This window comes from Mobula hypostoma, chromosome 1 (assembly GCF_963921235.1).
Source record: "Mobula hypostoma chromosome 1, sMobHyp1.1, whole genome shotgun sequence".
Lineage (NCBI taxonomy): Eukaryota > Metazoa > Chordata > Chondrichthyes > Myliobatiformes > Myliobatidae > Mobula > Mobula hypostoma.
This window is the reverse complement of record NC_086097.1, coordinates 214,793,100-214,818,380: the sequence shown is the minus strand read 5'-3', so window position 1 is coordinate 214,818,380 and position 25,281 is coordinate 214,793,100. Positions and strand designations below refer to the sequence as shown.

The following is a 25,281-nucleotide window of genomic DNA, read 5'->3' as shown; positions in this document are numbered from 1 at the left end:
GATGCCAAGGCAATTTAACACTGTACATTTAGAATAAGGGGGTTGGGGATTGTTATTGTCGATAATTTTTTTTCTGTGGGGAGGGGGTGGAAGATTTGTTTCTATTGTCGCTGTTTTTTTCAGCAGAGAGGAATGGGGTTTTCTGGGGTCCTGCAAGTTTTGTTTCTTTTTCTTTTTTGTGTGTATGTTATGGCTATCTGGAGAAGACAAATATCAGAGTTGTACTGTACATGACAATAAAATGAACCTTTGAATATAGAATACAGGATAGGAGCAGGCCTTTTGTCCATGCTGTTGTGCCAAACTCATTCAGCTAGTAAGTAAATGCCTGTCTAAGCCAACTCCCCCTTCTCACACAATCACATCCCTCCATTCTCCGCACAACCATGTGCATGTACAATAGCCTCTTGAATGCCTGTCTTGTAATTGCTTCCACTATTACCCTTGATAGCACATTCCAGTCACCCACCACTCTCTATATAAAAAAAATGCCCCGCAGTTCTCCTTTGAACTTAGTACATCTCACCTTATATGCATACCTCTAGTACTAGACATTTCAATCCTGAATAAAAAATCTGTCCACTCCATCTGTTTCTCATAATCTTACAAACCTCAATCAGATCTTCCCTCAGCCTCCCTCCACCACTCCAGCTAAAACATGTCCAAATTCTCCTTATAGCTCATGTCCTGATGTTTGCTGAGTTTTCTGACCATACGAAGATAGGTGGAGGGGCCGGTAGTGCTGAGGAAACAGAGGGTCTGCTGAGAGACTTGGATAGATTGGAAGAATGGGCAAAGAAATGGCAAATGAAATACAATGTTGGAAAGTGTATGGTTATGCACTTTGGCAGAAGAAATAAATGGGCAGACTATTATTTAAATAGGGAGAGAATTCAAAGTTCTGAAATGCAACGGGACTTGGGAGTCCTCATACAGGATACCCTTAAGGTTAGCCTCCAGGTTGAGTCGGTGGTGAAGAAGGCGAATGCAATGTTGGCATTCGTTTCTAGAAGAATAGAGTATAGGAGCAGGGATGTGATGTTGAGGCTCTATAAGGCCTCACTTGGAGTACTGTGGGCAGTTTTGGTCTCCTTATTTAAGAAAGGATGTGCTGACGTTGGAGAGGGTACCGAGAAGATTCACTAGAATGATTCTGGGAATGAGAGGGTTAACATATGAGGAACGTTTGTCCACTCTTGGACTGTATTCCTTGGGGTTTAGAAGAATGAGGGGAGACCTCATAGAAACATTTCGAATGTTGAAAGGCATGGACAGAGTGGATGTGGCAAAGTTGTTTCCCATGATGGGGGAGTCTAGTACGAGAGGGCATGACTTAAGGGCGCCCATTCAGAACAGAAATGCGAAGAATTTTTTTTAGTCAGAAGGTGGTGAATCTATGGAATTTGTTGCCACAGGCAGCAGTGGAGGCCAAGTCATTGGGTGTATTTAAGGCAGAGATTGATAGGTATCTGAGTAGCCAGGGCAGCAAAAGTTATGGTGAAAAGGCGGGGGAGTGGGACTAAGTGGGAGAATGGATCAGTTCATGATAAAATAGCAGAGCAGACTTGATGGGCCAAATGGCTGACTTCTGCTCCTTTGTCTTATGGTACTGTAATCCAGGCAACCTCCTATTGAACGTCTTCTGCACCCTTGCCAAGGCCTCCACATCCTTCGATAATGAAGCAACCAGAACTGAATGCAATACTCCAGATGCTGCCAAATTAGAGTTTCACTAATCTGCAATTGTCATTCATTCTTTGGGGCACTCACCTGTTTTTGCAGATGTTTGTGAAGAAAAAGAATTTCAGGATGTATATTGTATACATTTCTCTGACATTAAATGTACCTTTTGAAACCTATTGAAACGTGATGTCTCAACTCTTGAACTCAGTGTTTTGACTAATCAAGTCAAGCAAACTTTTTGCCTTTTCTTACCATCCTGTCAACCTGCGCAAGTACTTTCAGGGAGCTATGGACTTGAACTTCTTCACACCAACACTGTTAAGGGGCAACCATTAAAACTGTTTTATCCATCTACATTAGATCTCCAAAGAGCAACACCTTACATTTCACTGGATGAAACTCCATCTGCAATTTACCATCCAGTTCACCTTGGATCTGACACTTCTTAATCTTCTGGATGAGCCTCCCATGAGGGGACTTGTCAGACACCTTACAAAATTCTAAATAGCCAACGTCCACAGCTGTAGCGTCATCAATCCCTTCATCACTTTCACAAGTTAGTTAGTCCATATAAAACAATGCTGATTGTCCCTAATTGGGCCATGGTATTCAAATTGCTCATGGATCCTATCCCTAAGATCCATCTCCAGTAACTGATTGACCACTGGAGAGACTCACAAGTCTATAGTTTCCAAGACTAACATTATTTCCTTTCCTGAATAACAGAACAATATTAGCTACTCACCAGTCCTCTGGGACCTCGCCTGAGGCTGGAAAGGATTTGAATATTTTGAACAAAGCTTCAGAAATCTCATCTCTTGTCTCTCTCAATAACCTGGATTATATCAAATCCTGCCCTGGGAACCTATCCAACCTTAATGTTCTTGAAGAGATTTAACACGGCCTTTATTTATCTCAAAATGTTAAGCATATTAACACATTCCACACTGCTCTCCACGACTTTCTCCTTGTAAATATTGATACAAAGTACTCAAACAAGCAACATATTTCATGACATGCCTCTGATATTTAACCTGATTCAGATTCTTTAGGACTTGTCTCACCTCCTCTGTCTCCAAGCAGATGCTCCCTCCTTCAAACTTGAGTGGTCCTAGCTATTCCCTAATTATCCCCTTGCTCTTGCTGTATGTATAGAATGATTTAGGATTCCCTTTAAACTTACTGCACTTGCCAAGTATTTTTCACACCCTCTCCTGTTTCTAATGCCCTCTTGAGTTTCTTCTTGTTTGTTTATAATTTTCAAGGGCTCTGTTTCAGTTTAGCTTCCCAAACCTTACATATGTTTCCTTTCCTTCCCAACTAAATTCACCTGCCCTCTCATAATACAAGGTTCCCCTACCTTGTCATCTTTGTCCTTCCTTCTTACTGGAACTTAGTGGTCCTGTGCTCTGTGCAGTTGGTCTTTAAATTTCTTCTACACATCAATTGTAAACTTGCCCAAAAATAGCTGTTCCCAGTTAACTCTCCCCAGTTCCTGCCTAAAGCTCTTGTAATTTGCCCTACTCAATTTAATACTCTCCTACAAGGTCCATATTTGCTCTTATTTAGAGCTACTTAAACTCTTGCAGAGTTGTGATCACTATTTCCTAACTATTCTCCCACTGAAGGAGCAGTTACTTGGCCAGACTAATTCCCCAACACCAGGTCTAGTATGGCCCCTCTTCTTTTTGGTCTACGCACATAATCCTTTAAGATTTAAGACTGGGTCGACTTGTTGGAGTACAAGCATGTTTCTGATCTAATGATGGAAGCAAGTAAATTGATAAAGCAAATGAAGATGGTTTGGCCAAGGGTAGTGCCCTGAAGAACTCCTGAATTATGTATCCCTGGGCTGCTATGATTGATTTCTAAACACACAACTATGTTCCTTTATACAAGGTTCAACTCCGATTATTGAATGTTCTTCAATGCACACCCATTGACATCAATTTTATTTGAACTCCTTGATGCCGCTTTACCACTGGGTCAAAAGTACCTTGATGTCAAGCATGGTAACCCTCAACTCACCACTGGAATTTAGTTCTTTGATCCATGTTGGCCCAAGGCTATGATGAGGTCTGGAGTTGAGTGGTCTTGGTGAGATCCAAATTAGACTTTTTTTTAGCAGATATTGGCACTTCCAGAGACATCCCTATCATTTCACTAATAATTGAGAATAGACTGAGTGTCTTTATTGGAGATGTCTTGCACTATCTGCAACAGGTTGTTCGGGAATGCAGGTTCGCTATTCTGCAGCAGTAATGTTCTTTGGTTTAGTTCCCTTAGCTGTTTCTTGTTAAATCAATGAAATAATTGAATTGGTGTAATGCTGTCTTTGGTGATGGCTGCAGTATCAAGTGGAAGCCAGGTTAGTTCTTCTGCCTGAACGTGGTGGCAAGTGTTTGCCTTGAGCATTCAGATGCTAGATGCCACTATTGTTTAGCTTGCGAAAATCCTTGAAGCATCTTTTCTGCTAGATGCAACACTGTCTACCACAATTCATAACTGGATGTGGCAAGACTGCAGAACTGCTGTCTGATTCATTGCATGTGGCATCACTTAGCTCTAAGTGAAGATAATGCTACACTGTGTGATGAATGGATTCCTCCATGAGGATTGTGTTGATTACTCCTATTAGTATGGCCATGGATGGATGCATCTGTGACAGATGGATTGAGTAGGGCCACATGTTTACTTATCTTGTGCTAGTTCACTCATAACCTGTCACAGACCCAGTCTGGCAGCTGAATCCTCCAGGACCTGGCCAGATGAAATCTATTAAGCTGCTCTTTGTGATGAACGTTGAAGTGATGTATCTTCCACACTAGTGACTTGGAAGCTAGGGTAGTACATAAAAATACACTCTGTGTAACCCAGTTTCTAGGTTATTGGCTTTGTCAAATTGGGAAGTAATTTTACAGTAACAAATAAATAATGTGCTTTTGTTGTCTTTCCTGTTGCCTTAACTGACAGTTGAAGCCATATGAATCATCCATCATTACTGTTGTTCCTTTGTAAAACTGAATCCAGGAAACTTTTATACATTTTAGCATAGCCACATATATACCCAGCTTTTACAAACAACGAAGTGATCGCCTGTCACTCCATCTATTTATCTGCTAAACACTTGATTCACTGAACTCCATTACACTCTCTAATTTTCTGCAAACTAACAATTTAAACATAATTTATCCTGTATGTATGTTCTGTTCTAGTGTCAGCACCTCGCTCCTTGTATTTAATGCATGGAGCATTAAAACAGTTGCACTGAGAGGGGCCTGATTAAAGTCTGCAAATAAAACCAATAGCTTTGTCTTGCTGAGGAATCCAGAGGACAGCAGCACTGCGTGCTCAAGCCCTAAAAAAGGAACTGTGTTTTGAAGATCCTCAGCCCATTAAAAAAATGCACTGAAATAGTGCTAGGCATGACACTTGTACCACAAACATGAGAAAATCTTCAGATGCTGGAAATCCAAAGCAACACACACACACAATGCTGGAGGACCTTAACAGTCCAGGTAGCACCCATGGAAAAGAATAAACATTCGACGTTTCGGGCCAAGACCCTTCATCAGGAGTGAAAATAATAGGAAGAAGTCAGATTAAGAATGTGGGGGGAGGGGAAGGAGAAATACAAGGTGGTAGGTGATAGGTGAAACCAGGAGAGAGAGGGAGCTGGGAAGTTGATGGGTGAAAGAGATAAAGGGCTGGAGAAGGGGGAATCTGATAGGAGAGGACAGAAGACCATGGAAGAAAGGGGGAAGGGGAGGAGCACCAGAGGAAGGTGATTGACAGGTAAGGAGATAAGGTGAGAGAGGGAAATGGGAATGGGGGATGCTGAAGGCGGGGGGGGGGTGGCATTTCCAGAAGTTTGGGAAATCGATGTTCATGCCATCAGGTTGGAGGCTACCCAGATGGAATATAAGGTGTTGCTTCTCCAACCTGAGTGTGGCCTCATCGTGGCAGAAGTGGAAGCCATGGACTGGCGTGTCAGAATTGCATTGAGTGACCATCAGGAGATCTCGCATTCTGTGGTAGATGGAGCAAAGGTGCTCGGTGAAGCGGTCTTCCCAACCTACATCAGTTCTCACTGATATACAGGAGGCCACATCAAGAGCACTGGATATGAGTAGATGACCCCAACAGACTTACAGGTGAAGTGCTGCCTCACCTGGAAGGACTGTTTGGGGCTCCAGATGGTAGTGAAGAAGGTGGTGTAGGGGCAGGTGTGGCACTTGTTCCACTTGTATGAAGAAGTGCTGGGGGAAGATCAGTAGGCAGGGACAAAAGGACAAATGAAACACTTAGGGAGCAATCTGTGGGGGACACCAAAAGTGGGGGTGGGGGGGTGGGGCTGAAGATGTGCTTGGTGGTAGGATCCCACTGGAGATGGTGGAGAATATGCAGAATTATGTGCTGGATGCGGAGGCTAGTGGGGTGGTAGGTGAGGACAAAAAAAACCCTATTCCTGGTGTGGTGGCGGAAGGATGGGATAAGGGCAGATGTGAAAGAAATGGAAGAGACGCAGGTGTGGGCAATATTGATGGTGGAGAAACAGAAGCCCCTACCTTTGAAGGAGGAGGACATCTCAATTGCTCTGAAATGAAATGTCTCATCCTGACAGCAGGAGTGGCAGAGTCGGAGGAACTGAGAAAAGGGAATGGCATTTTTACAAGTGACAGGGAGGAAGGGGTATGGTCCAGATAGCTGTGACAATGTGGGTTTATAAAAGATATCAGTAGATAGTCTGTCTTCAGAAATGAAGTCAAAGAGAGCAGAAAGGGGAGGGAGATGTCAGAAATGGACCGAGTAAATCTGAGGGCATGGTGGAAGTTGGAGGCAAAGTTGATGAAATCGATGAGCTCAGCATGGGTGCAGGAAGCAACACCGATGCAGTTGTCAATGTAGCATAGGAAAAGTTGGGGAGTGATACCAGTGTAGGCTTGGAACATGAACTGTTCCACATAGCTGACAAAAAGTCAGGCATAGCTTGGATTTATGCGACTGCCCATGACTACACTTTGGTTTGAAGAAAGTAAGAGGAGCCGAAGAATTATTGAGGGTGAGGACCAGTTCTACACCTTCCCCTACAACCTTCTCCTTCATCACTACCAATCAGGGCCCCAAACAGTCCTGCCAGGTGAGGTGACACTTCTTCTGTGAGTCCATTGGGGTCATCTACTGTATCTGGCGCTCCTGGTGTGGTCCCCTGTATATAAGTGAGACCCAACATAGATTGGGAGATCGCTTCACCGAGCATCTTTCCCCCTTCTCCAACACTTTATCTCTTTCACCAATCAACTTTCCAGCTCTTTACTTCACACCCTCCCCATCTCCTGGTTTCACCTATTACTTACCACCTTGCACCTTTTCCTTTCCTCCCCCCACCTTCTTAGTCTGACTCCTTCCCCCTTCCTTTCCAGTCCTGATGAAGGGTCTCAGCCCGAAACATCCCATAGACACTGCCTGGCCTGCTGAGTTTCTCCAGCATTTTGTGTGTGTTGCTTTCAACTAATCTCAGTGTGTTCCTCTGTCTTTTGTGTATTTTTTTTTTGTATCCACGCTTCTGGAATTTTGGAAGCATTAATCAGGATTTTCTTTTTTGCCCAAGTAATTTTAGGGGCCCCTGAAACCCTGTGAAATGGACCAGTGCTAAATGGCATCACACCAGAATCATTAAGTTAGATAGATCCACTGTAGGACATTATTGTGGAGCTTGGGGAGCAGTCACGCTAGCACATTTCATAGTCCCAAGACATTTTATTGGAAGTTGTGGATGTGTTCAGGGAGGCCCTGGATAGTGGGGATGATGAAAAAAGCCCTTTATAACAGAAATGAAGCACCACTGGAAACCTTGGTAAGAGAACATTGCACATAATAACCTGAGGGCTTGATCCCAGAGCCAATAACAAAATATCATTGTTATGAACCCATAGGTTTCATTTACTGTGGACTGTTACTTTAAGAGTGCCTAAGTGAGGCGGGACTATGACGTCAGTCACGGGCTGCTGCGAACTTAAACTCATACAGAAAGCAACTGTCAGGGGGTAGAGAGGGGGAGAAGGGGGGAGAAGGGGAGAAGGGGGGAGAAGGGGAGGGGGGGAGAGACAGTCTGGGGAAGCCGGTAGCTTCAGCTTGTCACAGCTGGGGCTTGGAACTCTCCTAAGCCCACAAGGGTGGGTTAAACATCGGCATGGAGTGCATATAGAGTATGTGTCTGTCACTTTGTATCATCAAAAGGAGTCGACTTCTCGGGATATCCTGTGGAGACCACTTTTGTGTTAACCCTTGCCTGGGTATGTGGTGTGGCAACCACTTGAAGACGATATCCCTGTGACAGGTCACTTTTGGTGATAACTCGTATGTGGATTTGGAACAAAATGACGGGCAAGATCTTTGACAACGATACGTTTGTTTACCTGTGGAATTTGACATAACCACCTTTTCTCTACGTTTCACCCTGGATTACAAATCTCTCTCTCCTATCATTTATTTTGAGGATTACTGAACTTTCCTACTTTACCATCTCAAGACTCTAAGCCTTGTTTCCCAAAACTCAACATAGTTTGGGAGCTATATTTACACACATATATACACACAACACTGTTAACATTTGTTTATCTTGGTTAAGTTATGATATTATAGGTAGATACTAATAAAGATAGTTGTTTTAGCATTAAAACCCAACAGTGTGAAATCTCCGGCTGCTGGTTTATTTCTAAGACGTCACAGTTCATAACAATCATAAACTTGCAGTTCTGGTCAAGGTCCTTGTATACAGCAGTTAGTTTGAAGCTTATCTTGGGAAAGTGCTCATAAGGGACTCAGAGAATGTCAGCCTCAGTGGCAGCTCCAACATTATGAATGAGCAAACACCCGGCAAAGAGAAACCATTTGCCAGTGACACTGATGTATGTTTTTCTGTATATCTAGCTGCCTTGCCTTTCTAGGAGCTTCTCATTGTGATAAGGACAAAATTTTCATAAGTTATGGCTTCCCAGCTGAATCATGCCAGGATCGTGGTATAGTGATACCTTAAACCCAAGAGATTCTACAGATGCGGGAAATCTACAGCAACACACACACACAAAATGATGAAGGAACTTAGCAGGGTGGGCAGCAACTATGGAGATGAAAACAATCGATGTTTTGGGCCGAGACCTGATGAAGGGTCTCGGTCTGAGATGTCGACTGTTTATTCATTTCCACAGCGGTTAGCAGAATGCTTCACCGTACCAGCAATCGAGGTTCAATTCCAACCGTTATCTGTCAGCAGCTTGTACGTACTCCCCGTCACCGTGTGGGTTTCCACCTTTATTCCAAAGACGTACAGATGAGGGTTAGTAAGTTGTGGGCATGCCAGAAGTAGGGCAGCATTTGCGGACTGCCCCCAACATACCCTCAAGCTGAGTTGTTTGTTGACGCAAGGGACACATTTGACTCTATTTCAATGTTTTGATATACATGCGACAAACAGAGCTAATCTTTACCTTTTATACAGTATTTATCTTTGTAAATGAACTCATAGAGCCAAATGAAAAGCACATTAAATCTCTTTGGAATAGTAGATAACTTCTTTTACAGACATACTTGAGACTTCCAGATGCTGAAACAACTCAAAACAGATTGAGCCCTTGATACAGTATTCAGATCATCCAACACGCTCTTGTAGTGCAAGTAATGGTCCCAGTCAATATCGATCAAAACGATGCTTCATTTGGAAAATGACAATAGGATCATCACTTAGGCTTTATAAGGCATTGGTCAAACCCCACTTAGAGTATTGTAATCAGTTTTGGCCCCATATCTAGGGAAGGATGTACTGGCATTGGAGAGGGTCCAGAAGAAATTTACAAAAATTATGCTGGGAATAAAATAATTAATGTAAGAGGAGAGTTTGATGGCCCTGGACCTGTTAGTTACTGGAGTTTAGAATATGCATTGAAATTTATCAAATATTGAAAAATCTTGGGAGAGACTGCTTCCTGTAATGAGGGAAGTCTAGGGTCAGAGGACGCAACCTCAGAATAGGAGGATGTCCCTTTAGAACAGAGATGAGGAGGAATTTCTTTAGCCAGAGAGTTGTAAATCTGTGGAATTCATTGCCACAGACAACTGTGGATATCAAGTCATTAGGTATATTTAAAGCAGAGTTTGATAGGCTCTTGATTAATAGGGCATCAAAGGTAATGGGGATGAGGGGAAAACAAATCAGCCATAATAGAATGGTGGAGAAAACTAAGTGTGCCAAATGGCCTAATTCTACCTATGGTCTTAGAAAAATCTAATCAAACATACCCCATGAGTGCAAGAGATCCATGTCACTTTTGATTATTTTGTTAATCATCTTCATTCTACATTCCCGAGTTCTTGACCCTCCCATGAATGTAAAGGTACACTCAATCAGCTCTGGACACAACTCCAGCATCTCCAGATAACTAAGCCCTCTCACGCCTGACATTATTTTAATAATTCATCTGCACCCTCTCCAAAGCCTGCACACCTTTCCTAAAACTGTGGCATCCAGAATTGATTACAATTTTCTAGTTACAGTTGAATCAATATTTTATAAAGGTTCATCATGAAGTCCTTGTTCTTCTGCTGTGCTCCATGTTATACACTGCAGGATTTATATGCTTTTATAATCACTTTCTCAAGCTGCCCTTTCACTTTCCTCAAACAATAAGCATGCACACATACTTCCACGTCTCTCTGTTTCTGAAAATCATTTAGATTTATAATTTTTAAGTTATATGCATTATAATTTTTGAAACCAAAATGTAACATTTCATGTTTCTCAGTTGGTTGTAGGAGATTTGTAGCCCATTCTTTAGTTAGAGCCTTCAGCATCTTGGGCATCGAGGGAGAGAGGAAGAGGAGAGCCATCCACAGCACCACCGATGCGGCAGAGAGGGCCTCAAGATGGCTGTGGCTCAAAAGAGGGGAGCCATGGAGCATTAAGTAGCTAGCCATCTGGACACAAGCTAGGGTCTGATCAGCCCCGGCTGGGTCACCTGGAGGAGGTTGTATGATGTTGAAAGACCCGAAACACCCGATGATTCCAGGAACCTCACTGAAGATGTGTCCAGAAGCATCAGTGGATGTATATACACAGCTGCACATATTCGCCCATTCTACCAGCTGAGTTGTATCCCCCGATGACTACTAAGGCAAGATGACCAATTTTTCGGTCAAGGTGGATAGTTTAAAAAAAAATCTTTCTATGAGAGGGAAACAAGGTAGTGGGCTAAAGTGGAGTGGTGGGTGGGGTGATGTCAGAAGCAAGAAGCCATGGAAAAGTCTGAAAACAGAAGTAGAAATTATACTCAGACCATGGGAAGGAAATATTGGTGGTTTGGAAGGCACGGTATCCAAGGACTGGTTTTTCATGAACAGGATGTTAATGAGATTTCAAACCACCCATCATCTGAGAAGCAATATCAATATCAGCAATCAGGGAAGTCAAGAAGGAAAGCTGTTTACTTGGAATAGTTTGAATAGTTTTATGGACAGGGTAAACTCTGAGAGTTGCCAAACAGAGAAAGGAATCAAGTTAGAGATATTTGTGATCATGGGGCTACAGAAGTCTCTTGAAGTGTGTTCAGAATTTATGGAGGCATTGGAAAGGCACATGAACAGACATTCTCAATTTTACTGTCTTCAATTTGAAATGATGACGGCCATTTATTTCCCACTGACACTGCTGACCATTTCCCTTGTTCTTTGTTTTATTTCCGATTTCCAGCATTTGATTTTCATTTAGGCTTGGAGGATCAAACGTGGTTGGAACCTTCAAATTTCACTGCAGTTTAGGGTCAGGCAATAGAGAGTCCACACAAAGAATAATTAGAGTTTTATTACTGGGAAAGTGTGTTCAATTACAGTAACAGATGTTTGTATTACTGGAAAGCTAAGAAAGTAGTTTTGCCAGGACTTCACCACCCTGTGAGAATTTGATTACTCAGCAATGGCACTCCTACATCTGACTCAGAAGTTTGCAAGTTTGAGTGGTCACATAACTCAGGCCTACATCCTACAGCCAACATTGCCGTGATGGACTGCCATCATTCAGATATGCCTTTACCATAGTTTTGGAAAAGACAGAGGTCTACTCACTTAAATTCACGTTCCTTCACAGACTCTTTCTGTCCTCCTCAGCTTAATTTGTATTGTAGAGATTGACGTGCATTACACACTGGTTCCGTCATTAAGATCATTGTTGACTGTGAACAGCTGAGTCCCATAGTCGCACCAGTTGTACTTCCTAACCCAAAGATGGCCTGTTTAATTCCAATACTCAGTTAATCAATTCCCAGTTAGTCCATGCTAACACAATACCCTCATCCCCCATGACCTAATTTTGTGGAGGATCATCTTGGTGTTACTTCACTGAAACTTTTTGAATATAGAAATACACACATCATGATTCTTCTTTGTTCTGATTCTGAACAATTACATCCTCAGAAATATATATATTTGCTTATCAAGAATAGATTGCCTTTTCTTGCTCAGCAGGGTTTTTTTCTCCTTTTTTTAAAATCACCAAATTTTTTTCAATCTTTAAAATAATGTTTTTTTTCTTGAGTCATTGTAAGTGTTGCTTACTTCAATGTACTCTTGTTAATTTTGGATAATAATAATAATAAAAAGATTTGAAAAGAAAAAGAAAGATTGCTTTTCCTAAGTCCATGTTGCAGCTACCCTACTATATCATCCCTTTTCAGTAGCTCCAAGCAAGTCCCTATAAAAAGTTTAAAGCATTTTCTGCCTGACCCACAGAAGCCTAAATGACCTTTGGTTCTCTAGTCTTTTCTTCTTGAAGAGCTAAATTATATTTACTATGTAGCCATCCAAAATTTAAAAAATCACTTTAAGTTCTAAGTACATTACAATGGCTGAGTCATCACAGCTTCAGGTACTCAGTGGTTCCACTTTCTCCATCTCAGTTCTCCAGTACTTACATCTTTTTCACTGCTGATTTCAGATAAGATTTTTAGTTTCCTTAACTTGTACTAACAGCATCCTTTTTCACATTGTCCCATTGGCCCACTTTGTAATCAACTTGGTAAGGAGTGGAGGTGAGTTATGAGGGAATGTGCGTGCAGAGGGTGAGGGTTGGAAAACACAATGGATCTGAATGTAAAACAGAAAATTCTTAAAACAAATCAATGCCTTCAATTTATCAGCAATAGTCCAGTTAGGGACAGGTATTTTAACTAATTCCTTAGCAGACTCCAACGAGAACTGAACCATAAGACCATAAGACATAGATGCAGAATTAGGCCATTTGGCCCATCAAGTCTACTCTGCCATTCCATTATGGCTGATATATTATCCCTCTCAAACTCATTCTCCTGCCTTCTCCCCATAATCTTTGACACCATTGCTAATCAGAGACATATCAATCTCTGCTTTAAATATACCCAATTACTTGGCCTCCACAGCCAACTAGCTAAATAAGTTCCTCCTCATCTCTACTCTAAAGGGGTGCCCTTCTATTGTAAGGCTGAACCCTCTGGTCCTTAACTCCCCACTATAGGAAACATCCTCTCCACATCCACTCTGTCTAGGCCTTTTAATATTCAATCGGTTTCAATGAGATCAGCCTGCCCTTCCCCCACATTCTTCTAAACTCCAGCGAGTACAGACCCAGAGCCATCAGATGCTCCTCATGTATTATCTCTTTAGTTCCCAGGATTATTCTCATGAACTTCTTCTAGACCCTCACCAATGCCAGCACATCCTTTCTTAGATAAGGGGCGTAAATCTGCTCACAATACTCCAAATGCAGTCTGACCTATGCCTTATAAAGCCTCACAATTATATCCTTGCCTTTATATTTTATTCCATCGTTGCTTTTATTTCTAGTCCTTTTTAATATTAATGCTAACATTGTGTTTGCCTTCCTCACCACTGACTTAGCCTACAAGTTGACCTTTAGGGATTCCTGAACCATTCAGGAATATGGCAAGACTTAGTATAGGGGATGTCAGTTGTGCGCTATATACCAAATGTCATCACAGGAGATGGCCAGCGGCTAACATGCATACATTAGCCATTTGATAAGGTGCCACACATGAGGCTGCTTAACAAGATAAAATCCTATGGCGTTACAGGAAAAATACTGGCATGGATACAGGAATGGCTGACAGGCAAGAGGCAGTGATTGGGAATAAAAGGAGCCTTTTCTGGTTGGTAGCCAGTGACTAGTAGTGTTCCTCAAGGGTCAATACTGGGACCGCTACTTTTCATATTGTTTGTCAATGATTTGGATAATGGAATTGATGGCTTTGTGGCAAAGTTTGTGGATGCTACGAAGATAAGTGGAGGGATAGATAGTGCTGAGGAAGCAATGCGATTGCCTCAGGACTTAGACAAATTGGAAAAATGGGCGAAAATGTGGCAGATGGAATACAGTGTTGGGAAATGTATGACAATACATTTTGGTAAAAGGAACAATAGTGCGGACTATCATCTAAATGGGGAGAAGATTCAAACATCAGAGGTGCTAAGGGACTTGGGAGTCCTCGTGCAAGGCTCCCAGAAGGTTAATTCATAGCAACACACATCAAAGTTGCTGGTGAACGCAGCAGGCCAGGCAGCATCTCTAGGAAGAGGTACAGTCGACGTTTCAGGCTGAGACCCTGAAACGTCGACTGTACCTCTTCCTAGAGATGCTGCCTGGCCTGCTGCGTTCACCAGCAACTTTGATGTGTGTTGCTTGAATTTCCAGCATCTGCAGAATTCCTGTTGTCTGAGGTTAATTCATAGGTTGAGTCTGTGTAAAGAAGGCAAATGCAATGTTAGCATTTATTCCAAGGGGAAAAAAATATAGAAGCAAGGAGACAATGTTGAGGTTTCATAAGACACTAGTCAGGCCACACTTGGAGTATTGTCAACAGTTTTAAACATAGAAACATGGAAATCTACTGCACATTATAGGCCCTTCAGCCCACAATGTTGTACTGACCATGTAACCTACTCTAAAAACTGCCTAGAATTTCTCTATTGCATAACCCTCTATTTTTCCAAGCTCTATGTACCTATCCAAGAGTCTCTTAAAAGACCCTATTGTATCCACCTGTACCATCTTCACTGGCAGTGTATTCCACGCACCCACCACTCTCTGTGTGAAAAACTTGTCTCTGACATCCCCCTAGTACCTACTTCCAAGTACCTTAAAACTATGCCCCCTCATGTTAGCCATTTCAGCCCTGGGAAAAAGTGTCTGGCTATCCACACGATTTGGGCCTCATATCTCAGAAAGGATGTGTGGTCATTGGAGAGAGTCCAGAGGTGGTTCATGAGGAGGATTTTGGGAATGAAAGGATTAACATATGAGGAGCCTATGGAAGCTTTGGGCCTGTACTCACTGGAATTTAGAAGAATGTAGGGGGATCTCATTGAAACCTACCAAATGTTGAAAGGACTAGGGAGGGTGGATGTAGAGAGGATGTTTCGTATGGTGAGGTTATCCAGAGCTTGAGGGGGCAACCTTTTAGAACAGAGGTAAGGAGGAATTTTTTTAGCCGGAGACTAGTGAACCTGTGGAATGCTGTGCCACAGACTGAGGTGGAGGCCAAATCTGTGGGTATATTCAAGGTGGAAGATGATAGTTTCCTGATTGGTCAGGGCATCAAAGCATATGGCGAGAAGGCAGGTCTATGGGGTTAAGTGAGATCTGGGATCAGCCATGATGGAATGCTGGAGCAGACTTGATGGGCTGAATGGCCTAATTTTGGTCCTATGTCTTATGGATGTGTATACAGAATAGTTAAAATGAAGAAATCTCCCAAATAAATACTGTCATTAAGCACCACTTAATTATTTATCATGATTTTTCTAATTCTTATCTTCAAAAGCTGAGGCAAGCAAACTAATGAATAGTCCACGAGCACATGAACACTACTTTGCCATTCCTCTTTTATGCTATTTAGTTATTTATTTATGTTGTTATTGTATCTTAGTCATTTTTATGTCTGACAATATACTGCTGTTGCAAAACATCTAATTTAACAACACACTGTATCAGTGATACCAACCTGATTCCTTATTATTCACTTCAGTCCAATTCTTTTTGAAGCAACTATATTTAATTATTGTACCTATTTTAATATTTGATTATTAATGTCAAAGCTGATTTTGTTTAAACTAGGGACAACTTCAGATTATAATTCATATTAAGATGTAACATTTACGATGTGTCAGGAGTACATAGAACAGTACAGCACAGGAATAGGCCCTTTGGCCTAAAACGTTGTGCTGAACCAATTAAATTCTTAGTCAAATGGCTAATTAATCCCCCGTGCCTACACAATGTTCACATCCTTCCATTTTCCTCACACTTATGTGCCTACTTAAAGGCCGCTGAAAAGTCTCTAAAGTATCTGGCCCTACCACTACCCCAGGCAGCACATTCTGGGCACCCACAACACTCTGCATAAAAAATTTCCCACTCAAATCTCTGTTGAACTTACCCCTCTCACCTTAAATGTGCAGCCTCAAATACTTGGCATTTCAACCCTGGGAAAAAAGAAGCTGTCTGTCTACTCTTTCTATGCCTCTCATAATGTATTAAACCACGGTCATCTCTTCCTTCAGCATCTGCCGCTCCAGAGAAAACAACCCAAGTTTGTCCAACCTCTCATTACAGCACACGTGCCCTGTAATTCAGGCAGCGTCCTGGTAAAGCTCTTCTGCACACTCCCCGAAGCCTCACCATCCTTTCTATAATGGAATGACCAGAACTATATGCAATACTCCAGATGCGGCCTAAGTAAAGTTTTATGAAGATGCAACAAAACTTCCTGACTTTTAAATTCAATGCCCAGACTAACAAAGGCGTACACGCCACATGCATTCTTAACCACCCTATCATCCAGTACAGGAGTCACTGCTCACAGAGTGTGGAGCATTTTGATTATTGGGTAATTCTGAACTGAATTAGAGGTCATTGTTTAATATTAGCCTTGTTTGTCATGGGTGCATCAAAATGGCAAATCAAATCAGCGAAGATTATGATGGCGCCAACGTATCATGCCCACAACCCACTAACCCTAATCTAACAATTTTGGAGTTAAAATCCTGCTCACATTTCTGTGATGTCAGCATCACTTAAATACTGAAGGCTGTTGAAAACCGCCACCTTCATCAGAAAATGAGAATAATCTGAGCAAGACCTAGAAAGATTTAATGGTCAATGAACACTATTAAAGCTATTATCTGGCAATTACTATAGAATAGGTGTGAAACCACAGGATAATTGCATGTTTCTAGGTTCCTGGAATTGACCAACAGAGCATCAACTGAAACAATATCAATAATACAGATAATGGGCTGTGAACAGCAGCTGTAAACTGCTGTAACAACTGAAATGATTTGGGAGAGGGCAAAACAGTTTTCTTTCCTTAGCTGTATGAGAATGCAATATAGCATAGTTAGAAAAATATTTCTGGTGACAAACCAAATCTCAAAGTCCTGATGAAATTTAGCTGCTGTCTTATCTCCTTTCTAACTGCATCGATATGTTGGGACCAGGTTAGGTCCTCGGAGATGCTGATACCCAAGAACTTGAAGTTGCTCACTCTCTGCAGTTCTGACCCTTCTGTGAGGATTGGTTTGTGTTCCCTCACCTTACCCTTTCTGAAGTCCACAATCAGCTCTTTGGTCTTGCCAATGTTGAGTGAAAGATCATTGCTCAACTAACTGGTATATCTCACCCCTGTAAGCCCTCTCGTCACCATCTGAGATTCTGCCATGACCAACCTCTCAAACCTTTTTATCACTGTCGATGTGAGTGCTTGGATCAACTTGCCTCAGTGTTACACAGTGAATAGTGGGGCACCGAGGAGTGTGGTAGAACCAAGGGATCTGGGAATACAGGTCCATAATTCATTGAAAGTGTCATCACAGGTAGATAGTGTCATAAAGGAAGTTTTTGACACATTGGCCTTCATAAATCAAAGTATTGAGTACATGAGATGGGATGTTATGTAGAAATTATATCTTTGTGAGGCCTAATTTGGAGTATTGTATACAGTTTTGGTCATCTACCTTCAGGAAGAACGTTGAAAGAGCACAGAGAAAATTTACAAGGATGTTGCCAGGTCTGCGGGACCTGAGTTATAAGGAAAGATTGAATAATTTAGAACTTTATTCCTCAGAACGTAGAAGACTGAGAGGAGATTTGATAGAGGTATACAAAATTATGGGTGTCCAGATTCTGTAAATGCAAGCAGGCTTTTTCCACTGTGATGGGTGGGACTACAACCAGAGGTCATGGCTTAAGGGTGAAAGGTGAAAAGTTTAAGGGGAACATGAGGGGAAACTTCTTCACTCAGAGGGTCATGACTGTGTGGAATGAGGTGCATACGAGTTTGATTTCAATGTGAAAGAGAAGATTCGATAGGTACATGGATGGTAGGGGTATGGAGGGCTTTGGTCCTGGTGCCGGTTAATGGGAGTAGGAAGTTTAAATAGTTTTGCCATGAATTAGATGGCCCAAAAGGTCTGTTTCTGTACTGTATTTTTCTATGACCGTAATCTAATCTTACACATAAAGCTCATCTGCTACCAATCTAAATGCATTAAGATCATCTGAGCTAATGCTTTATGAATGAGCTGGCCAACTTTCTACTCTGGCTTTATTTTTTTATACCTATGTAGATGATTGGTAAAGTGGCAATGATAGAATCACAGAAAAAAAACATTCGGCCTTTTATGAGGGCACTGGATAACAAAGAGCCCCTTGCCTAAACCCACCACGTGATCCTTAGCCCTGTCTGGGATGACTAGTCAAGTACAATCCAAATACTGTTTCAATGTGAGGAGAGATTCTGTCTCTAGCACCTCCTGTTCAATGGTACTAGCACAGACATCCCACCCCGCAAAAACTCACTTGGGGTCTCAACCGGAAGTCTCAACCTTTTAGCAGTCTGTGTCAATGAATTTGTTAATCTTGCAAGACATCAGATTCACAAGTGTTTTGTAAGACAGCTGACTTCTGAATTCTGTTTTAATGTGCCATGTTCACAATAGCTGCTGTCTTGGTTGATGAGCAAGCATAGTTTTTTGCTATTTCTGAATCAGGAAACATTTTCCTGAATAGCTTGCCGGTGTGCTTACACACCTGGAATGGCAGGTTATGCTCAACGATGAAAGATGTAAAGTACACCTCAGCTCTAGTGACCTTCTCTGTCAGACTTTGGTTTTCTGCTGAAAAGAACTGTGAAATACTTGAGCAGTCTTTCCTGTGCTTAGCCTCCCTAATACGTTGCGGTCCCTAAAAGAAAAAAGAGCATAAGGTGTATCCCTATTATAGGTGTGCGCTGCTTAACGTCCATTCGGACAATATCCAATCGCATATACATCCGTAGCCACACGCACACACATTGCCCGCAATAGTGGGGATCAGAACTTACTTTTTTACGTCGAAATGGGGGATTTTAAATGAGTGATTTAGAACAGCCGTCCCCAACCACCGGGCCACAAGCATGTGCTACCGGGCCACAAGGAAACAATATGATTTGACGATATGAAACGATATGAGTCAGCGACACCTTTCCTCATTCCCTGTCACGCACTGTTGAGTTTGAACGCACGCGAGGTCATTACCCGCACGTCATCCATGTCAGCGCGGGAAGAAGATCAACTCCTTGAACTTGCAAATGACAGCAGGCTGAAAAGTATGTTTGACATAACATCCCTGCCGGCATTCTGGATCAAAGTCAAGGCTAAATATCCTGAGATAGCCACGAAAGCACTGAAAACGTTGCTTCCATTTCCAACATATCTCTGCAATGAATGCAACAAAAACTAAATTGCGGAATAGACTGGACATAAGGAACCCCCTTCGAGTATCGATGTCTCCCATCACCCCTCCATAGGACCGTCTTGTTGCAGGGAAACAAGCCCAGGGCTCCCACTGATTCAGCGATACTGGTGTGTTGCAATGATTTTATATCATTGCAACACATCATTTTATACGGGGAAAATAGGTGCTGTATGTTTAATATCCAAACGTTACTTAAAATGTTATGATGCTATTGACTTACTTATATAACCATATAACAATTACAGCACGGAAACAGGCCATCTCTGCCCTTCTAGTCCGTGCCGAACGCTACTCTCACCTAGTCCCACCGACCTGCACTAAGCCCATAGCCCTCCATTCCTTTCCTGTCCATATACCTGTCCAATTTTTCTTTAAATGATAATATCTCACCTGCCTCTACCACTTCTACTGGAAGTTCGTTCAACACTTACTTCAAGCTCCCGTCCTCCCCTAATAATTGACTTATCACTGTATTCATACGAGGAAAATATGCGCTGTGTGTTTAATATTAAATTCGTTAGATAAACCCTTTTAGAAACAAAATTGAGTGTATTAGCCACTTATCACTTATATTATGTTGAAATTTGAAAACCGATAGTAAGCCAGTGGTGTGACCTAGTAAGTTACAAAATTTACGAAAGCCCTATTTTGGGCAAGGCTCTCTCACCAAATGAATCTGTAACATCATGGAATGACAAACCTGGCTATCAGACATGATTCTGTGGATGGAATCTCTCAAGTAGTTTAACTTTGAAGCTTAGCTGTGAGCAATGCTGTCTCCCTGACAATTTCTGGTCCAATAGTTTCTGCAGTAACTCTGCCATGGACTGTCCCAAGCTCAGCTGTGAAAGGAGGCAGGTTGTGCATGGGAATAGCAGCCCCATCCATGTAAAAACCCAGAGCCACAGAAACACCAACAGAAGCTGCAAAGACCTCATCCCTGGGAGATGAGGCTACACCCAAGAACAATTTGAAAAACTAGCCGAGGACAGTGGAATCTGTCGAGCTGCTGTCAGGGTCTATGTCCTAGTTGGGGGGGGGGGGGTGGAGGTGGACTTACAGTAAGTTTAGTTTTCTGCAGTTATAATACTCTGAATAAAAATCACAGAAATAAAGTAGTAAAAATGTAACGGGTCAAAGGAACTCTATTTCTACATTTGTTAATATAAGAATATTTACATTTTTGAAATTTCTGCTCAGTTTTTCTGCTGGTCCAAGTTGCTTAACTACACAGCATATGAATTGTGGCAATGTTCATTATTGATATCAGTTAACAGGAATTGTTGATTTGTTGCAGCGAGCTGCCTCTGAAATAAGTCAAGAACTGGAAATTTAACATCATTACTTGTTTAGCTTCTCTGTACATAACTTTCCATCATGAAGTAAGCATCTCTTATTCTAATATCAGAATCGAAGGTTCAATTTCTTTTGGCCAGCAGAAATACAGGGGCAAACAGAAATGATCTACTCTGTGAGCTGCGGTGCCAGTACGGAGATACTGTCTGTATTGTATAAATAGTGGGCAATGTCTCAAGTATTGAATTGGCCCTAAATTTCAAAACACTTGATCAGTAAGTAGTTTATCAAAGCCTGAACCTGCTCCATACTCGTGTTCACATCAGCACTTAACAGTTATATCTTGGCTGCTTATTATATTCACCAGCAGTACATTTGACTGCGAGATGCACCATCCAGCCATTATGTCCTATAAATGCTGAGCTGATTAAATCCTAATGCAAATGCTGTGTGCAAAATCAAGAGGGGCATAGGGTGGAAGCACAAGAAGCACAAAATGTGCTTCTCAAGGAGGTGATGCTAGAAAACAAGAGAGCTTTGGCTTAAGATCAGAGGTGAGAGATATAAAAGGAACATCAAGGACAGCTTCTTCATGCAAAGAATTATGCATATTTGAAATCAGCTGTCAGAAACAGTGGTGGAAGCAGGCACATTAACAATGTTTAAAAGCCATCTCGATAGGAGTGGTTTGGAGGGCTATGGAACGGATGCGGGCAAATGGGACTGACTAGCTTACTGAGCAGCATGGATGAGTTGGGCTGAGAACCTTTTCCCTGCTGTAAGGCTCTATGACACCATAATGATAACAATTACGTTAAAAGTGTCCATTAGCATTTCCACAGTAATGAGCCACTCAAAGATAGTCAAAAGGCTGAGAAGCAGATTTGTTCGTGTAGTGCTGCTCTTGTGTGGTTTAAAGTTTAAATATTTTTACTGTATGTTTGGTGAAATGATTGAGTACCAAACAAAAACCTTTGTCAAATAAGATTTAGGAGCCTGGGACAAAACGTTTGGTCACCTCACATAAGTTTTGCCTTTGTTTATGTATCTGAAGTTACCACAGTGGATGCATTGGTACACAAACTCTGAAAATGGCAGGTAAAATTTAAACTATGTTCAAAAGAGAATGCTAAACGGTTCAGGAAAGTATGTGTTTAACTCTTCTGGTAATGAGCTAGGTTTGGATAGAAGAGTGTGTTTGGCAAAACATAATCACTTTTAGTTTTTTATAATTAAGACAGGCCCAACATCTATAATAGAACAAGAATTTTCGATGTACATTCCACCTTCAATGTATTAAAATGTTCTAACAGGAACAGACAACGATAACAATGACCAGAGCAATAATTTCTGCAGGGGTAGAATTATTGCATTTTCTGGGACTGGTGAGGAAGATGGCGGCAGCAAACAATGCGACCAAAGGTGACATCCTTCAGACAGTTTGTGAAATTACTTCTTCTACTTCCTTTACTATTACTACTTCTTTCAAATATGATTCAGCTACTATTGGAGTCGGTACTCTATAGTTTGATGGTGCGCGATTGAGCGATCTGGCACTTTGTTGTCTCCGAAGGAGTTCGCTGAGGTTTCAAGTGGTCTGTGGCCTGGAGGCCAAGAAGCCTGGGGACGGGGTACGAGCCCATGATCAACTCCATTTCTCGCTGATCCTGCCGATTAAAGCATTGAGGAAGATTTAAATTAACGAAGATGAGAGCAAGTGTTCAGCGCCGTCTGCCTGCGAGTGACGGCTCTCTCTCTCATTCTTGCTCACTGCTCCCGGAGGAAGGGGCCTGCGTATGATCAGCTCCTCTCCCACTGCCTCCAGAGGAAGGTGTCCGCACTCAATTGGTGTGTGTCTCTGTCTGTCTGTCTGTCTCTCTCTCTCCCTCCCTCTTGCTCGTTGCTCCTGGAGGAAGGTGTCTGCATTCGATGGGTCTCTCTCTTCCTCTCATTTGTTGCTGCTGGAGGATGGTGCTGGAGACTTAGGTCCTCAGCAAGGTTTAATCGACTCATTTTGTGGACTGGGCTCTGTAATTCATGTTATGACATGTTTCTGGTTGCTGTTTTCTCGGTTGCTATTTTTTTGCAATTTTGATCAGAGTTGACGGGCTCTACAGCCTGCACTCAATGAACAACACACACAGCACCAGACTGAACTGAAATGAGCTGAAACTGAATATCCCTGACTGTTTCGCTGACTATGTGCTTTGATGTTTTATATTGTTTTTTTGGAGGTTTTTTTGCCATTTGTATGATTTGGCTTTTCTTTGCCTGTTGGGGGTTTGATGTTTTTCTTTGAATGGATTCCATGTTTTTCTGTGTTTTGTGGCTGTCTGTGGGAAGAAGTATCCCAGGGTTGTATATTGCACACATACTTTGATAATAAATATACTTTGTATCTTTGACTGTAATCTCTAACATGTAAACCACTTTTTCCAAGGACCATACTTACTGACAGTAGTATTTGGAAGGAGCTGTGAATAACCTCCAGGTACTGAAAATCAACAATGCAGCCTGTCACTGAGATATAGGTGCGATCATCCAAGCTTTTGCTGGCTGAAGCAGTCAACTCCTTCCGCACACACCCAGGCCCATGTTCCCTCCACCACGAGCGGTGCATCGAGATATTAAAGGTCATCAGATCACTATCCTGCAAATATCATAAAACAGGCAATTTAAATCCTTTTAATTTTAACCATGTCACAAAAACCACAGTATTAGACATAATGAAACTCTCGATTGTGTGCTAGATCCTTTATGTATTGCAACAATGCAAAGCTGTGCTATGTATCAAAATTAAGTCATTAAATAGAGCACACTGCTCTATTTGTTTCCTAGTTTGAGCTGAATGACAATTTCATCCAATCATCTGCAGAGATACTACAATTATAGGGCATCTGAGTCAGCAGAGAGGAGGCGGGCAGCATAGAAGTTGGTGCATCATCTTGCTGCAACAGTGATCACTAATTGGTGTCCAATTCCTGCCGCTGTATGTAAGGAATTTGTACATTCTCCCTCAGCTCTGAATATACATTAAGGACTCGTCCATGATACAGTTGGAGAGAAATGACCTCCCAGGGGAGGCGACATCGTCCTGGTCTCTGGCACTGAGTCTAGCTCTGAGGCTCAGAAGGGAAGGGGGGAAGCAGAGGAATGCAGTGGTGAAAGCAGGTTCCATAGTTAGAGGAGCAGACAGGAGATTCTGTGGACTTGAAAGAGACACCTGGATGGTATGTTGCCTCCTAGTTGCAGGGTCAGGGATATCTCTGAACGGGTCTACAGCATTCTAAAGGAGGAGAGTAAGCAGACAGAAGTTGTAGTACATATTGGTACCAACAACATGGGTAGGACAAGGGAGGTGTAATGATCTTTCAAGAATCACTAGATTCTAGAATGGTTCCAGGGGACTGGAAAATTGCAAATGTCAGTCCACTCTTTAAAAAGGGAGAGAGACGGAAGAAAGGAAATTATAGGCCAGTTAACTTGACTTTAGTGATTGGAAAAAAGTTGGAGTTCATGATTAAGGATGAGGTATCAGGGTACTTAGAGGCATATGACAAAGTTAGCCAACCCCAGCATGGTTTCCTTAAAGGGGAAATCTTGCCTGACAAATCTATTGCAACTCCTTGAGGAAATAACAGGCAGGATAGACAAAGGAGAGTCAGTGGATGTTGTTTACTTGGATTTTCAAAAGGCTTTTGACAAGGTGCCACACATAACGCTGCTCAACAAGATAAGAGACATTGGTATTATAGGAAAGATATGAGCTTTCCTGGTTGGTGCCCAGTGACTACTGGTGTTCTGTAGGGGTTGGTGTTGGGACCATGTCTTTTCGCGTTATATGCCAGCAATTTGGATGACTGAATTGATGGCTTTGTGGCTAAGTTTGTGGATAATACAAAGACAGGTGGAGGGGCTGGTAGTGTTGAGAAGGGACTCTGTAGAAGGACTTAAGCAGATTGGGAGAGTGGGAAAAGAAGTGGCAGCTACAGTATAGTGTAGGGAGGCGTATGGTCAGGAATAAAGGTGTAGACTATTTTCTAAATTTGGAGAAAATTCAAAAATCTGGGTCTTGGGAGTCCTTGTGCAGGATTCCCTTAAGGTTAACTTGCAGGTTGGGTAAGGCAAGTGCAATGCTGGCATTCACTTTGAGAAGGCTAGAATATAAGAGCAAGGATGTAGTTCTGAGGCTTTACAAGTCATTGGACAGACTGCACTTGCAGTTTTGAGTCCTTTAAGAAAAGATGTGCTGGCATTGGGGAGGGTCCAGAGGAGCTTCACGAGAATGATTCCAGGTTAACACATGAAGGTGGTTTGATGGCTCTGGGCCTGTGCTTGCTGGAAATGAGAAGAATGGGGTGGGATTTCATTGAAACCTGTTGGATATTGAAAGGCCTGGGTAGATTGGATGTGGAGATATAGGAAACATCATGTGTAAGTCTTGGACCAGAGGGCAGAGCCTCAGAATA

General features: G+C 42.1%; 1 protein-coding gene across 2 annotated transcripts in view; it reads right to left on the bottom strand.

Annotated features, from left to right (window-relative positions):
- LOC134343099 (sodium/potassium-transporting ATPase subunit beta-1-interacting protein 3) overlaps window positions 1-25,281 on the bottom strand; it is a 523,347-nt gene that overhangs the window by 69,739 nt on the left and 428,327 nt on the right. For both annotated transcript variants that reach the window (XM_063041993.1, XM_063041989.1), the window contains exon 4: window positions 23,265-23,462. In XM_063041993.1, coding sequence (XP_062898063.1) covers window positions 23,265-23,462 — 198 coding nt within the window. The remainder of the gene's footprint in view (window positions 1-23,264; window positions 23,463-25,281) is intronic.